This window comes from Geosmithia morbida (assembly GCF_012550715.1).
Source record: "Geosmithia morbida isolate 1262 chromosome Unknown scaffold_13, whole genome shotgun sequence".
NCBI lineage: Eukaryota > Fungi > Ascomycota > Sordariomycetes > Hypocreales > Bionectriaceae > Geosmithia > Geosmithia morbida.
Window position 1 is genome coordinate 721,093 of NW_023336200.1, and position 16,690 is coordinate 737,782.

A 16,690-nucleotide genomic window follows, 5' to 3' on the forward strand; every position below is an offset into this window, starting at 1 on the left:
ACCTCTTGGAGGAGGAATGTGTGCCAACAAATGGTGTATGATATTCCCCATGCATGGAGCCGAGGGGGCCGCGTACGTTGTAGGAGAGTTCGTGTGCGAGAGAGAAGGAACAAGACCGTCTTACCCAAGTCTCTCGACCAAGTTGAAGGAGCGTTTGACCCTCGGTCAATCGTATCGTTCGGACGTCGATGAGAGGAAGTTGCTAGGGATAGCAGCTCAGGTGGAGAGTATCAGAAGATGTACTCGTAACATGCGTGGCCTCAGTCCTGCCAGGGGGCTGAGAGCAGGCGAAAGGCTACCTCATTCCGGCACGAATAGACGTCGACGGGGGGTGTGTGGAGGAGAGCCCGCGGTCGGGGGTGGATTGGAGGATACGGACGAGAAGGTCGAAAAGGTCACTCGTTAGCAGCAGGGGGGGGGATGTTGGAGGATGGCGAAATAGGAAAAAGAGGTAGATGCAGAGTTACCAAAAGGTAACGAATGGCCTATAACAGGGCACCTGTTTTTTCCTCGAAGGAGAAGAGGGAAGAGAGAGAGAGCGAAAGGCACAGGAGGCTTTTGGGGGTGGGAGGTATGTGGTATGGTGGATGGACGGTGTCAGGCGGGTGGCTCGTAGGCGAAGAGAAGCCCCAGGGCAGGCGGTTTGCGCGCCGACAGTGAACGAGCTGGCGACTTTTTGGTGGTCGGCTGATGGTTGATGGTTGGCCTGTCTGGCCAGGATTAGAGGGGGGCGGGCAGCTGGACCTGTTTAGGGGTAAGGGGAGGATCAGAAATGGGACTGCAGGTGGCCACAGAGAGTTAGAGAGGCTTGGATAGGTAAATGCACAGGGAGGGCCACTCAGAAAGACCACTCAGAGACCCGGACAGGCAAAAAGGCCTTCTCTGCTGCATTAGTAGGCAAGTAGGGGCCATGCCATTGCAAGCTTGGGTTCCAGGGGTTCGGTGGAGAAAGATGGTAAGGTGCAGTCTGGTCTGGAGAGAAGTACGAGAATGTACGACGGGTATGCGCGCCCCTTCGAGTTACCCGTGCACACACCACCACGTACATGTATGTAATCTGTACACTGGTTCGAGTAGGCCTACTAACCAGCATTACTATGCCTGCTCACTACTCGCAGTGCTACTCTAGTAATACCGTATACCAGCGCTCAGCACGTCTAATAACCAGTACCGTCTAATCTGCACATGAGACTGGATCAATCGAATGCAGCGTCCATACGTCCGAATGTCATGCCCTGCGGCGCCTTCTGTCCATGGCCCTGCGTGGCCACTGGCAGCTGCCACACCCGCTCTGTACGGGATCCAAGGGCCAACGGCCACTAAAGCGGTCTGTTCCCAGTAGCGGGGGTGCAGACCCTAGAGTAGCAGGTACAGACGGATGCCCGTACTTTGCCTGCATTGAGGCGCGTCTTTGTGGGGATGGAGAGGCCCTTGGATGCGGATTACTTGTGATGCTTGTGGCTAATAAGAGCAGCCTACTCAGGGCTCAGGAGTACGGAGTGTTATTATTATACATATTACTCGTACCCGTAGTGTACCGGGACTATCAGTCACTATTTGGCGCCACTTATAGCACGCTCTGTCCACTATTTCCATGCTACTCCGTAATACAGATTTCCATCATCCCTCTACCCATGTTTATGATAAGACGTGTACCTCTCTACCCATCCATACTAAGATTACTTCGAATCCGTAGTCGTCTTCTATATCCGAGAGTTTACAGCATTCGAAATGACAAGTGCAGTGGTAATTACAGGTACAGAGTGATGCTACGAGTAATACTGCCACTAGCCACCCGTACAGTTGGAGGGAAACACTGCTGCAAACCGCCTGCATTACGTGCCCCGTACGGATGCAGGGGTTGAACAGCGCGTTGCTCTGCTCACGGCGTGCTCAAAGGGTCGAATAACAATAACAACAACAACAACAACAACAACAGCAACAACAGCAACAACAGCAACATTACGACCTTGCTATTATTACTCGTACATGCAACTGTGTACTAATATACAGATTATATATATACATATATATATATATAGTCTTGGCCCTCTTTCACTCTGATACGAGTGCGACAGAGTGTCTACACATGCTCCGTACTCGTACAGCTGTAATCTGTACAATATTAGCAGCCGCATCAGCATCGAGCTAGCCACGGAAACAGTTGACCCTAATTTCACTCCTCTCCACCGTCGACTCCCCCCAGGGCCTGACGCCACTCATTATCGATACTTCCTCCCGAATCGGCACTTGACGCGCTCCAGGCTTCAATGTTCTTGCCATGGACCTAAAACACCGCCAAGTGAGATGATACTCGTCAACTTTAAACTTGTACCGTACCTGTGGACTGCGCCCGTACGAGTATTAGGTCGCGTGCCTCCAATCGCGGCTATCCTGACATACCACCGTTGTTGCTCCGTACATGCTCCGTGCTTGCCTCCCTTATATGTACGCCATCATGCCGTCCAACCGTGGATTGTATCACGGCAATCCACGCCAGAGACATGATCGACAATGGGTCCTGTCAGTCCGTCCCTCCAAGCCTCCTCCTCCGAAGTCCTCCCTGCTTAGCTGTACATGTGACATTACCGGCTACCTGCCGCACCTGTCCGGAGCTCTGCATGTTTTGCGTCGTATCGTCGATATTCTAATAGCCGTTCGCGTCAGCAGTACTCGTACCGTCTGTCCTCTCTCAGATCTCTCTCTGCAGCTGTATCTCTTGTCCCAAGACATCCCACACCAACTCTATGAGTGCTCGCGTCGGTCACCGTCACTAGCTAATACTACTGGTCCTACGGATACTCCCTCCGTACGAGTATCACAATCTCAATTATATAAGGCCCGTTACTCGCGCCGATGCAGCACCCAACCTCTCTCCAACCCTGACCATGGAAGACATGATAGTCATCAATCATATCATGCCCATTGTTTCATGATATTGCACGCTGTAAATCCCCATCAGGATGCATTCACCCTCTACGACGCGCTCCCATGTAATACTTGTTACAAGCACCTACTCCGACTTAGTCTCTCAGGCCAAGCTGACAGCCAGTCCACCAACCAAACACTGAAGTCCCTAATTTCACGTTCTGCACGACAATCTCCCATGCCAATTCACCCTCCCACCCCTGTAGGAGTACGGCTCAGGTTCTGGAAACAAGACAGTCGTCTGTCAATCGCGGTGGCAAGGATGCGCGAAACGCCCCCCTCCCCCCCTTTCCCCCCCAAAAATTTTTTTTGATGGTGCCGTGTGTAAGATGCCTACCCTGCGGCACAGACGACGGGCGTGGGAGAGTCACGATCGATGTCGAGTTGGCCATGTACTCGTAGCGAGCAACGACGATATGATATGCGTCTTTCGTATTGTCGATGCAGCATGTTGAACGAGGGTGGTTTTATACGTGCAGTACTAGTGGCAGGTGCTGTCGGGTCCATGTTTCATTCTGTACTTCACATGTGGTCGGTTGCTTGCCGTTTGACGAACAGAGACAGAAGAAGAAGAAAATTGAGTATCAGAGGGGGAAAAGTCCATAACGAGAGTCGAGTAGGAGATGAATATACCGGCATCACCCTCATACACGACGCACGAGACTAGCATCACGTCGTTGCACCGCATGCACCATGAGCCTCGGCATTCTACACGTAGGTCCAAGTCTGTCGGGCTGGGGCACGATTAGCGGCCAAAGCGGTGATGTCAGCGAGCCGAAGCCACCCACCACCACCTTTCGCACGCTCTCCACATTCATTCACATCATCATACCATCAACCTCAGTCTACTAATACTCGTCCCGACTGCCACCACCACCAACACTGCCGCCAACCTCCACGTCTACTGCAATGTGCTGAACTCTCCACCTCAAGGCAGTTATATGAAGAGAAAGAAACCGCTTCGGGATGGATGACTTCACCGCCGAGATCCTAGCAAGCGGGCAGGACAATACGGCACCAGCCCAACCGCAGGTTAACGATGAGCCGCCCGCGCCTCGCCGGAGCCTGCGGTCCGGGTTCGCGGCAAGGGCAAGTATCCAGGATCGTCTAGTAGAAAAGTGGGTAGCACACTCCCTCTACATAACCATGTCGCCGGTGCAAGCCAGAAACAAAGACTGACGGAGAGTTTCACATCAGACTCCTCCAACAGGTGGTACCTGTAGATGATGACGTCGGACCGGACGGCCTCGTGGGCAGCGAGGACCAGACGTCGTCGGCCTTCGTGGAGCGCCCCAACTTTAACCTGACGACCATGTCCAACAACTTCCGGCGGTTCAACGCGCGCATAGGCGTCGTCTTCAAGTTCCAGGCCGAGGTGATCCGTCTGCTGTCGTGGCACCGCCCCTCGCAGACCATGTCCCTCCTGGCCGTGTACACGTTCGTCTGCCTGGATCCGTACCTGCTGTCCGTGCTCCCGATGGTCGCCCTGGTCCTGGGGGCGCTGGTCCCGGGCTTCCTGGCAAGGCACCCGGCCCCTCCCAAGGGCACGCTATCGAGTGAGCAAGGGCTGGGGTACTCGGCGGGCGGGCCGCCCCTTGCGCCGGCGGCGACGGTCCGGCCGGTCAAGGAGCTGAGCAAGGACTTCTTCCGCAACATGCGCGATCTGCAGAACGTCATGGAGGACTTCAGCGTGGGCCACGACCAGGTGGTGTCGCTGCTGGTGCCGCTGACCAACTTCAGCGACGAGGCGCTCTCGTCGGCCGTCTTCCTCGTGCTGGTGGTCGGCGGCGTCTTCATGACCATCACGGCGCACCTGCTGCCCTGGAGGTTCATCGCCCTGGCTCTGGGCTGGGCGGCCATCTGCTCCGGCCACCCGGGCGTGTCGCGGCTGCTGGCCGCCACGCACCGCGACCATCTCAGGAGCCGTGAGGAGGAGGCCAGGTCTTTCTGGGACGCGTGGGTGGCGGGCGACGTGATACTCGACTCGGCCCCGGAGACGCGCGAGGTCGAGGTCTTTGAGCTGCAGAGGGTGTCGGACGACGGCAGCGAGTGGGAGCCCTGGCTGTTCACCCCGTCGCCCTACGACCCCCTCTCGCAGCCGCGCATCTCGGGCGACAGGCCCCGCGGCACGCGCTTCTTCGACGACGTCCTCGCACCCGAGGGCTGGCAGTGGAGCGAGAAGAAGTGGGCACTCGACTTGTGGAGCAGGGAGTGGGTGGAGGAGCGCATCATCACCGGCGTCGAGGTCGAGACCGAGGGCGAGAGGTGGGTCTACGACATGTACGACGACAGGGACGACCAGACGGGCGTGGTGGAGGCCCCCGAGGCCGCGAAGCCGAGACCGCCCATCCTGCATCCTAGCTGGGAGGAGGGAGAGGACTCGTCCGTTAGGAGAGGGAGGTGGCGGAGGAGGAGGTGGGTGCGGCTGGTGAAGCGCAAGGCCACATCGGCGACTACATTGTAAGGGACTGTTTTGTGAAGAGAAGAATCCGATGTCATGATATCCATACATCTATCGTGTACGCCTTTGTATTCCGTGTGTGTATGCATGTCGTATGTGTTCCCCGCCCAGCCCGTCTCGTCATGGTCATCATCCGTACGCAAAGAGAAAGTCACGTCAGAATAAGTCGTCTACTGCCTTGTCCGCATCCTTTTCGATCAACTCCTTCATACCCTGATTAAAACAAACCAAAAAAAGGCAGAGTTAGCCTCACTCTCGCACGTACATATTCACGCATGTCCCGGACTCACGTCGGGCATGATGGGCTGGCCATTCTCATCCGTAACGTAGCGGAACGGCATCTCGGTGCTCTCATGCTCGTTGAACCTGAGTTCGGGAAAGTCGACGTACGGGACTTTGTCGAGGGCAACTGTGGCAATAACGTCAGCTCCTCTGTCTCTCCTCCCTCGTATAGGGCATCCTTTTCCACATCCCCGGGGGGGAGACGACCAACCCTTGTCCTGCACGACGATGCGGGTGACGCGAACTGCTGTGTCGGTAGTCATCTGCTTGGGGCCGAGCCTGCGACCCTCGAAACCCTTTTTACGCAGCTCGGACGTGCGGTCTTGGGGCCATTCTGTTAGTTGACTCTTTTTTTTTCTTTCTCTTTTCTCTTCTTTTCTTCCAATTTCTTGTTCCATTTCCATTGTCCAATATCAACATGCATGGGTTGTCTAACCTCGTGGGGGGTCATCGCCTATCAATCAAATAAGTCAGTTTCCCAAATGTCTTTTTTGTTTCTGTTTTTTTGTTATCACACTCTCTCATCTATAATGCATTTTGAAGAGGTGTGAGGAAGATGGAGTGATGACGCTCTCTCTCTCTCTCTCTCTCTCGCGTGACATACCCAGGATGCCACCGAACAGAAACGCATCAAAGACATCACCGTCCTCGGGAGACAGATCCTTGGACGCCGACGGGTCGAGCAGACACACGCGCGACTTGTCAGAGGCATAGAGCTCCTCCACGCCACGCTCCTCGGCTGCGAAGGCATCGTTGGCCTCTAGCGCGGAGGGGACCTTGAATCCCGTGGGCAGGCTGGACAGGATGAATTTGCTGCCCGTGGCCTTGGATTCCTTGCCGATGGTCAGGTACTCGAGCTCGGACCAAGGACCCAGTTCCGGGTCGAGATGTTCGACGATGAAGGTCTTTCTGGAGGTCATGGTCGGGGAGATTGTTTGTGGGTATACTGTCCGTCTTTTTGTCGTTTCGCCGTGATAATGTATGGTCCCCCCTTCGTCGGATTCTGGTGGCGGTGGTCATGATGAAAAAAGAAGTTTGGAAGTATTTTAGCGTCCCGCCCCCCACCACTCTTGCAGTGTCGTCATCAGGTCCAGAGGGATGCTCCCCCCTCCTTTTCTTCTCTTCATCCTTGCTTGCACTTGACTCACTATGCTCCTGCACCCTCTGAGGATGCTTACATCTCGAAGCAACTATCTTGATGATATTTACTGCGACACAGCTATTGGCATTGCCATGCCTGTATCGATTGGTTGTAGCTAGGGTGTGCCGTTGTAGAGCCGTCGACTGGATGTGGGAGAGGGGAACACGCTCATGCTGACGAGAAATGCTTGCGCTTTTGAATAGGATGCGCCCTAATGCACACCCGTCTGAGGGGCAGCATCCTCCCCCACCTAGCACCGGTGTCGCCGTCAGCGAGCGAGAATGTCTGCTAGCAGTACTCGCACTCTGATGATGCCTGACTGATAGTGCTGATAGGTACAGCAGAGCCAGAGAGCCAGTCCATGGCACATCCGTCTGCGTCAGTGCTGCGTGAAAGGTCCCGGCAATGACGTGTGTCGTGACGAAGGCGATCACGGCGCGTGCTTTTAGAAGATTGGATGTTTTGAACTATCACGACTACCCGAAGCGCTACAATGTCACCTTGTGCAGGAGCAATTCAGGAAGCCGTCGTTCCATTCAATCCTAGCTGTGGCTCCTAAAGGTCCTCTATACCTACCTATCCGCCCAACTGATTCCCACTACATCCAGCCTGTTCTATCCACCATAGCCCCTTCCATCCGTCCCGCAATGGTAGGGTTGAATAGCTGCCTGCCTCGTGTTCTTCTCGTTGCGTTGGGCCTTGATAGATCGGGTGATAGGCCTCAATGACAGGTTGGCTGCTCATGCAACAGCAGCCATCTGCTATAACGTGCCGCAACAGATATGTGTGCTTCTAGTGGGCGACAACACACGGTGACTCGTAGACGCTGATATAATGGTCTCTACCTACATATACGTCCTACGTCCTGTATTAGTAGCAGCCCTCTTAGTGTCATGGAAGATCGTGCGTAGATTAGATAAGCCAGGTTCGACGATAGAACCGTCGTGTCTAACGTCGCGGTAATAAAAAGACAGGAGCTCAACACCACATAACAACTGACCTACCTTAAAACGTACGTCAGCCGTATCTGCAGGGTGTCCTCACCATAATCTTTCATCATTCAGCTCTGTCCAGTTTTGGCATACCTCCTACGCTGGCTGGAGACTTCGTCTCGGTTTGAGACGTCTTTTGACTCTGTACATTGTCTTGCGTTGTGGGTTTCTCAGAGGAAAGTTATGAGTAAATAGTAGTGAGAGAACACTCCGAATACGGCAAGCATAAGTCATATGAGCTCATTCTTCTCCTGAATAGTGTGACAGTCTCCACGAGCGGGGAGATGGCTAGATGTTATAAGATCTTGCTCTAGAACAGCATTGCATTCGTTGGGCGATGAGCGAACTGCACGCACACTTATGGAGGCGGCTTGCAGCCGTTGGCTTGTGAGGGTTCCGTACTTGTTCCTCTCTCCTTCTCTCCTCCAACCCGTTCCCCGCCATGTTGGTTGCATGTAGCCGCCGAGGGCAATGGTACCGTTGATCTTGAAAGGTAACACTAATTACATGGCCACGACTCTAGCCGGTATAATGCATGAGAGCGGTGCTCGGGGAGGGGGGACCAAGACCGGTGCCTGGGGCACCCCTTTTCGTGCCCCAGGACTGCGACACACGCACCTAACCTTGTAATCCTGATTTGATATCGTGGGGGAGCACAGACGCAGAGGAGAGAGTCAGAGGATAGAGTACGAGTGCCAGTATTACTAACGATGTCTGCACTCGTGCTCGTAGGATCCGGATGTATTATATGTAATCTGTATTTACAACCAGGCCATCATCAGATGGAGCCGGGGTAATATTACTCTGCACATCCATCCTCTCCTCATCAGAGTCAAGTCAGTACATGTGTACGGAAGGCGAAGTACAGGAAATACATACAGGCACAGGTGTCAACTCGGGCCAAAATGAACATCAATAGAGGCAGGAAAATTTTAGATTCATGTTCTCATGCTCGCTGTACGAGTACGTACTTACCACGGACAGGCTATTGCTCCATCGGGGCCTTTTGGGGGTCTTTCGAGGAGGGAGCTCTCTCTCTAAAACGGGGGGCTACGGGTATTATCAGTAGTATTAATACCAGGGGAGGACCGAGAGGCTAGGGGGCCCCTTGGCCGGGCGCCAAATGGAAAAGGGATAGATAAAGTGATCCACGCAAAGATCCATCAAGTTGCGTATTGATATTTGGTTTTGATCATTTGTATGGTCTTGCTGTATTATTACTCCATATTGCCTGCTCTATTTCTTTCTCCATATTATTGACTGTCACGGTCACGAGCATGAGTACATGGGAGCAGTACTACGAAGCCTACGTGCAGTACGAGCACTGTAGGTGGCAGTACGGAGTAGCAATACCTACCTGTATTGCCGTGTATCGCAATGTATTGCAGTGTTATTACCACGTCGTATTGCCATTAGTTCGTGGTTAATGCCACCTCTGTTTAAAACGCTACCGGACCCTCCCGCCATCTAACCTCCGACGCCTTTTGGAGCCTCCGCCGCCCCCTGGGATCCCTCTCGCTTCCTTTTCTCTTCTGCCATCCCCCAACGGGCCCCTGGCCAATTTCTCGAACCATTTTGAATTCTGTCCCATGATCGGCCTCGTCGACGGGATTATCTCTTAGGCGCCTGCGTTTTGGGTGGGCAGTCGTCCCCTTCTTCTCTTCCCCCCTTCTTTCTGGACGTCGCCGCCCTCCAACAACCCCCCCGACTTTCCCGCACGCGCGTGCTGTCGTCATGGTCCTTCCTACCATGCGGCTGTGGTCCGCTGCCTTGGCGCTGACCCTGTGGCCCGCCGCTGCTATTGCCGAACCCTCGGCCGCCGACTACTATGTTCGCGATCTTCCCGGTGTCCCCGAGGATGCGTCGCCCATCAAGATGCATGCTGGGTGAGTTGCCATGGGTCGTCCCTGCCCATCCTTCGCCTTCCCCCGCCAAGCTGACGTGTCATGGCCATCACCACACAGCCACATCGAGGTCAACCCTGAGCACCACGGAAATCTCTTCTTCTGGCATTTCCAGAATGCCCACATCGCCAACAGGCAGCGCACCGTCATCTGGATCAACGGCGGCCCCGGCTGCAGCTCCGAGGACGGCGCGCTCATGGAGATTGGCCCCTACCGAGTCAAGGATAAGGACCACCTCGTGCTGAACAATGGGTCGTGGAACGAGTTTGCCAACCTCCTCTTTGTCGACAACCCCGTCGGCACCGGCTTCAGCTACGTCGATACCGATAGTTACATTCACGAGCTGGACACCATGGCTGAGCACTTCCTCATCTTCCTCGAAAAGTTCTTTGCCATGTTCCCGCACTACGAGCTTGATGACGTGAGCTTTCTGTTCCCCTCCAGAAGACGCATGCTATCCGCTTCCTCCTCTAACCTGCTTCTTCCAGCTCTACATTGCCGGAGAGTCCTACGCCGGCCAGCACATCCCCTACATCGCACGGGCGATCCTGGACCGGAACAAGAAGGAGAAGGACAGGCAGTGGAACCTCAAGGGCCTGGTCATCGGAAACGGCTGGATCTCCCCCGACCACCAGTACGACGCCTATCTCGACTACGGCTACGAAAAGGGCCTCCTGAAGAAGGGCTCCGACCTGGACAGGGACCTGCAGGCCGACCTGGTCAAGTGCAAGGAGCTGATAGCCGGAGACCCGGGCCACGTCGACTACGGCAAGTGCGAGAAGATCCTTAGCAAGATGCTCTACGGGCTTCGCGATGGCTCCGGCAACGAGGAGTGCATCAACATGTACGACATCCGCCTCCGGGACTCGTACCCGACCTGCGGCATGAGCTGGCCCCCGGACCTGGAGCACGTGGAGCCCTACCTCCAGAGGAGAGAGGTGACCGAGGCCCTCCACGTCAACCCCCAGCGTAACATGGGCTGGACCGAGTGCAACGGCAACGTCGGCAACGCCTTCAACGCCAAGAACTCGCGACCCTCGTTCGAGCTCCTCCCCGGCCTGATGGAGGAGCAGCTGCCCATCCTCCTCTTCTCGGGAGCCGAGGACCTCATCTGCAACCACCTCGGCACCGAGGCGCTGATCAATGACCTCGAGTGGAGCGGCGGCAAGGGATTCGAGCTCAGCCCGGGTAACTGGGCACCCCGCCGGAACTGGACCTTCGAGGGCGAGTCGGCCGGATTCTGGCAGGAGGCGCGCAACCTGACCTACGTGCTCTTCAACGACGCATCCCACATGGTGCCCTTTGACTGGCCCCGCCGCTCGCGCGACATGCTCGACCGCTTCATGATGGTGGACGTCAGCAGCATCGGCGGCGAACCCTCCGACAGTCACATCGACGGTGAGAAGCTCCCCGAGACCGCCGTCGGCGATAGCAAGGGAGAGGATCACGACGACGGTGACCACGACGAGCACGACGAGCACGACGACGACGACGACGACGACGACGACGAGCACGACCACGCCAAGTGGGAAGCCTACAGGCGCTCCGGCAGCATCGTCCTCGTCATCGTCATCGTCGCCACCATAGCATGGGGGTACTTTGTCTGGACGCAGCGACGCAGCAGCAGGGGCAGCAGCGGCGCCGGCGCTGCCTCGTACCACTCCCTCGGTGGAGCTACCGAGATGAGAGGGATCCGAAGGAAGCCTGGCGAGGGAGACCTTGAGGCCTCGGCCTTTGGCGAGAGCGAGGACAACCTGAACGCCCCGACGGGCAGCAGCAGAGGTGGTGGCGGCAAGTACACCATCGGAGATGAGAGTGATGATGACGAGAAGCCTCCCAAGGTGAATAGCGGACCGGGAGTCTACGTCGTGAAATGATCTTCTTTTTACCTTGTTTTCGTATAACCCCCAACAACCTTTTTTCATCATTACAAGTATATTTCATGTCATCAAGTAATCTATCTTCATACCTTCCGCTTTCTTTCTCGTCTACCAAGTCTGCCCTTTCTTCTGGAGTAATAAAGAATCTGATAGAGCACCATCCCTGGCCGAGCTTTCACATGATATTCACTACCACCACCACCACCACCCCCACCACTACCGTACCGATAGGAGACCGTCAAGCATCACCGCAACGATCAAGCCTGTCCAGGCATATCGCGAGGCCGCGAGCCCCATGGTCGCCCATGGAACTCGAGGGAGTGAATGCCCTGCCCAGAGACCTCCGGGGGAGAGTCCAGTAACCGTGCTCGATATGAACCGGCTGCCCGGGCTGTTACAGCTGCTACACCACCCCCAGTGGACGGCGTGGATGGGATAGTGCTCAGCGCGCGCACCCCAGCGGCCGTCTGGCCTGATATAAAAGTGAATTTTGCACCTTTTGGCAGTTGGCAGTAGCTGCTCGCCCCGCTACAAGGTGACTGATTACCTTTCCAGGCGATTTCGTCCTCACCCATACAAGGGTTAATGAAGACGGTAATATAAGATCCTGCCGTGTACCATGGGATCTTCTCGTCCTCCCCCCCCCCCCCCCCCTCGCTACCCTCCCCTTTCTCTCTTCACAATTCTCTTTTTCTTCAGGCTCCCCCCCCCCCAAGTGTGTTTTGACTGTTTCTTTCGCCAGGACTTGTCCGAGAACAAGGTAATCCACGGTATGATGTCATTATATGTCATATAAACGTGATGCTCCTTGCTTGACAGTAGTCGAAAGCACTTTCATCCAGAGTTGTACCACCGCACACTTGACACTCGACTGACACAGAGGACTTCATAGATCATGACTGGTTGGGGCCCCGATCCGCATCTTCCTACCCAGGATGCCCCGGGCTGGAATAGCAGAGGCAACGACGCTGTCGATCAGAGCGGTGGCGGAAATGCCAGCTGCAGCGGCTGTGGTCAGGCCAGGTGAGCGTGCCATATCTTGTCCATCTGTAAAAACAAAACGGATCGTCTACTTACACTGCGTCTTCTTCCTGCTACGAAGCCACGACACGGACAGCTGTCCCAACGCAGTGATTGCTGATAGCTCAGGGTACCAGCTCGTTGGTGGCGAGATCGACACCTGCTTCGGATGCGGCGAGACAGGGTGAGTCTTGTCGCCTTCTCCTGTTTTCCCCACGCCACGAAAGAATGAAGAAGTAGTTTTTTCTGCTGACGACACCTCTGTAGACACCGTCGTGCTGACTGCTCTAACGCCGAGCCTATGACTTGTAACTACTGCAAGCAGCCTGGCCACATGATCAAGAACTGCCCAGACAAAGGAGCCCTGGTTTGCGGCAATTGCGGAGAGGAAGGTAAGCAGACACCGCCCGCACTCCTTCGCAGAGGATAGGAACGAGTTAACACGCACTCTAGGCCACATATGGAGGTCCTGCGAGAAGCCACGCAAAATCAACCGCGACCATGTCGCCGACGTCGACCCGGAAGTGGCCTGGGCCAAATTGAAGCAGGCCGCTTCAGAGCGGGACGTCGACGACGCCCGGGAAGCCCTGCAGGAATATGTCAAGGCCCTGGACGGCGCGCCGACCTACAAGGAGATACAGATTGGTCTCATCGGCAACCGAATCAATCTCTGGTTGATTGGCCTCGACAGGCAGCTCGCTGGAGCGTTCACCAACATGGACCTCCAGGGAAACACGGGAAAGAAGTACTCCATCTCCTACAGATTCTCCGAGAAGCCGTGCCGGCCCCGTGAGAGGGAGGGTTGGCCTGAGTCCAGGGAGGACCTGCTCAATCGCCTCAACGACGCCGGAGACACCGTCGACTCTGGCAAGCAGCGCTGCTACAACTGCGGCGAATTCGGCCACGGTTCCAAGTCTTGCACTGAGCCTCCTCGCGAGAGGGATGAAGAACCCAGCCTCTGCCGTAACTGCAACGGCGAGGATCATCGTCTTCGTGACTGTGAATTTTCTCCTTACCTCAAGATAGCTTGCAGTCTTCTAACGAGGTACATCTAGGTCCCCTACCTCGTGTGGACAAGTCTGCTTGCAGGAACTGCGGGTGAGTCCCATTGCTGGAGGCCCCCTCGGGTGACTCGTCGCTAAGGGCTACCAAACAGTCAATCCGGACACAGGGCCACCAGGTGCGGAGAGCCTGTCAACGTCGACAACATCACCTGCCGCAAGTGCGAGAAGAGTGAGCTGTCCATCTTTCGCTCTCGATGGTACGTACTGACTGCATTATAAAAGCCGGGCACTTGTCCAGGGACTGTCTCGAGGAAGGTGGCGGAGGTGGAGGGGGATGTCGCAACTGTGGTCAGGCAGGCCACTTTGCCAAAGAGTGCGGCCAGCCTCGTAGCATGGACCTTGTGACCTGCCGCAACTGCGAGAAGACGGGCCACGTGAGCCGTGACTGCCCCGAGCCCAAAGATTGTAGGTTCTGATGAAGCTCTCGGGTGGGATGTCACCCTCCAGAAAGATAATTAACACTCGCATCCAGGGAGCAAGGTGCAGTGCAAGAACTGCCAAAGATTTGGGCACACGCATGCCAGATGCAAGGGGCCGTCGCAGGATGCGCCCGTAGATGACCAAGGCGGTCTTGACAATGCCGGCTTCTCTGGCGATGCTGGAGGCTTCAACAACGCCGCCAGGTTCCAAAATGCCGCCGACTTTGCCCCGTCCACGGCGTCCACGGGTGGCAATGGTAACGCTGGCGGCTGGTGAGGCATCACATCATTCTAGCTATTGCTGCTGCATCATCAAACAATGTCTGGCCATGCCGAGGATTTGCTGCTGGAGAGAGACAGGGACGGTTGGAGCACACGTGTGTGATGTGTGTGGAATGCGTGGAAATGACTCCGATGAATGAAGGAAAAATGGATGAATGCATCCGAGGCATTGCAAAAAACCAATGGAATAAGATGTCTGATCAGATTCTGTCAAAGGAAGAGAAAAAAAATAGAAGAAAATAAAATATAAAGCAGACATGGGGTGGCACGGCGAAGCAGCATTAGCTAATACCCGTAGCACAGAAAGATTGTTCTCAAATATCTACGTCATCTTGAGGCTAGAGGCGTTTCATCAGTGATCTGAACGGGTCGATGGAATGATTATATTATCTTGGCAGCTGATTACCATGCGAGGGTTGAAGAGAGAGGGAGATAGTATTTATTATCAAATTCATGTAAGGTGGCTGCATGCACTCTAAGCCAAGGCGGTTACACAAAGACACGATTTGTTCATGTTCCTGTCAGACGAATTTGACACCTGCCGAGACTATACGAACTACGGGTTTTGTCGTGACACATAATACAGTAGTAGTACAAGTTGAGTGGTATGTAATCTTGATCACTTCAAGGACACTCTTTGGCTGTCGGTTTATTCTTCTTCTAGATCTTTTAGATCAAAGTATGATTTGAAGGGCGGACGAGGTCTATTCTCAATTGGTGCTAGGCGGCAGCAGCAGTAGTTCTGCTCAGTTTACTTGATGTTATAATCTATCGGTAGTGGCAGTAGGACTCTATTAGGCCACCCCGTGGCGTCCTGGGTGTAGATCACCGTGACTGCATCTGACTCCAGGCTACAGGACGAACGGAAAGAATAAAATCAGTCGGCCACAAGACGCAAACATTGATCGCGACATGAACACGATATGAACGCGTCGCGATCCTCCTCTCTTTCTCATGACCTTTTTTTTCCCTTTCTTCCTCCCCTAGTGTTGGTGGTGGCTTGATTGTTACCCACTCACTACCTGTACAGAGTACACACTGTCGTATACGCGGAAGCGGCATATATGCACACCCCCCGTTTTTAATTTTTAATTTTTAATTTTTAGAAATGAGAAGAGCAGATGCCACGTAATTATTGAAGAGGGCTTTCCTCCCCCCCCCCCCTTTCAGAGAGACTTTCAGAGGAAGAAAAAGTAAAAGGCTTCTCTGTCAGCCAACACGCGCCCACAAGAATCAAGAACAAACCAGACATGCAGTTCTCGTCACCAGTCAAGCCACCCCCTTTCTGTTCCCCTCCCACTTTGCGTGCGGCGAACTGAAGCATCTTCTTTCTCTTCCTGTCCTGTCGAGCCTTATTTTGTTTGACGTCATTCTCTGGTAATGGTCACGAAAAAAGGTTTTCTGCTGTGTAGGACACGGTAGAACACGTCGCGTACATGTATAATAAATAATACGTAGTTCTGTGTACATGTACCCCCCCACCCCCCCCCGGTACCATAACTGGTTCGAGACTACATGTAGTAGTAGTGCCTGTACCTGGTACCTATACAGGTGGCAGGGTTGGTTTTCCGCATCGGCCGACGTGTGCTGTCTGCCTGCTTGCCGACTGGCTTGTACGGATGCTCTCGCACGAGTTAGGACAAGATGGGTTGCTCATACTTATCGAGTGTAATCTGTACGAGCACTATCAGTACAAGTGGAGGGGGAGGGACCGCTTCTTCCTTCTCTCACTCTTTGCTTGTTCCTTTATTTTCACAAACGGCGTAATTTCCCCGGTACAAGAGAGGAAGACGGAGGTGGCCCTCCCCCCGAGAACCAAAAAAAAAAAAAGAAAAGGGTACATACAATCCGTAAACATGTAGTCATGATACCTGTAAGAGTGGATGGTAACTGAGGGTACGGACTATGGGAATGCGCTGGACCCAGTTTTAAAAAATTTGTATCATTTTAACTAGGGGCCTTATTTCCGGGACACACAGTCACATTTGACGGCTTATATAATACAACTTGGAGAGATGTCCCCCCCGAGTTTTCCCCCCCGAGTTTTCCCTTGTATGGAGCATGTCTGTGCGATGTCCTCGTAGGAACCCCACCACACCTGCCCAATTCTTCTCTCTTCGGATGCAACATCTGCAAGTACCAGTACTGGGAAGAAGATAGAATCAAGACAAGAGAGAGAGAGGAGAGAGAGGGGAAGGAGGTAAGATAAAAAGGTGCAATCGCACTGGTCACATTGCATCTAGAGCATTAATATCTACTCTATATTACATGTGAAGTTCAAGCCTCTCACCGACGGACTCTTGGGAAGAACAAGAAA

The 16,690-nt window shown here is 54.3% G+C and overlaps 4 protein-coding genes across 4 annotated transcripts; 3 read left to right on the forward strand and 1 right to left on the reverse strand.

The window, feature by feature from the left end:
* Nucleotides 1–3,894: 3,894 nt before the first annotated feature.
* GMORB2_2571 (Integral peroxisomal membrane peroxin) lies at nt 3,895–5,392 on the forward strand (the record flags this gene model as incomplete). The annotated part of the gene is made up of 2 exons (XM_035464550.1): nt 3,895–4,046; nt 4,126–5,392. The coding sequence occupies 2 exons, from the start codon at nt 3,895–3,897 to the stop codon at nt 5,390–5,392; spliced, it is 1,419 nt and encodes a 472-aa protein (XP_035319736.1).
* Nucleotides 5,393–5,545: 153 nt separating this feature from the next.
* GMORB2_2572 (Rps3 or RNA methylase involved in ribosome biogenesis, SPOUT family) lies at nt 5,546–6,591 on the reverse strand (the record flags this gene model as incomplete). The annotated part of the gene is made up of 3 exons (XM_035464551.1): nt 5,546–5,602; nt 5,680–6,005; nt 6,276–6,591. The coding sequence occupies 3 exons, from the start codon at nt 6,589–6,591 to the stop codon at nt 5,546–5,548; spliced, it is 699 nt and encodes a 232-aa protein (XP_035319737.1).
* Nucleotides 6,592–9,538: 2,947 nt separating this feature from the next.
* GMORB2_2573 (uncharacterized protein) lies at nt 9,539–11,585 on the forward strand (the record flags this gene model as incomplete). Its single annotated transcript, XM_035464552.1, has 3 exons — nt 9,539–9,690; nt 9,769–10,129; nt 10,197–11,585. 3 exons carry the CDS (start codon nt 9,539–9,541, stop codon nt 11,583–11,585), a joined length of 1,902 nt encoding a protein of 633 aa, XP_035319738.1.
* An 898-nt stretch (nt 11,586–12,483) lies between these two features.
* On the forward strand, nt 12,484–14,368 carry GMORB2_2574 (Zinc knuckle; the record flags this gene model as incomplete). The annotated part of the gene is made up of 8 exons (XM_035464553.1): nt 12,484–12,611; nt 12,691–12,792; nt 12,876–13,000; nt 13,062–13,607; nt 13,664–13,706; nt 13,765–13,841; nt 13,895–14,077; nt 14,145–14,368. 8 exons carry the CDS (start codon nt 12,484–12,486, stop codon nt 14,366–14,368), a joined length of 1,428 nt encoding a protein of 475 aa, XP_035319739.1.
* Nucleotides 14,369–16,690: the final 2,322 nt, after the last annotated feature.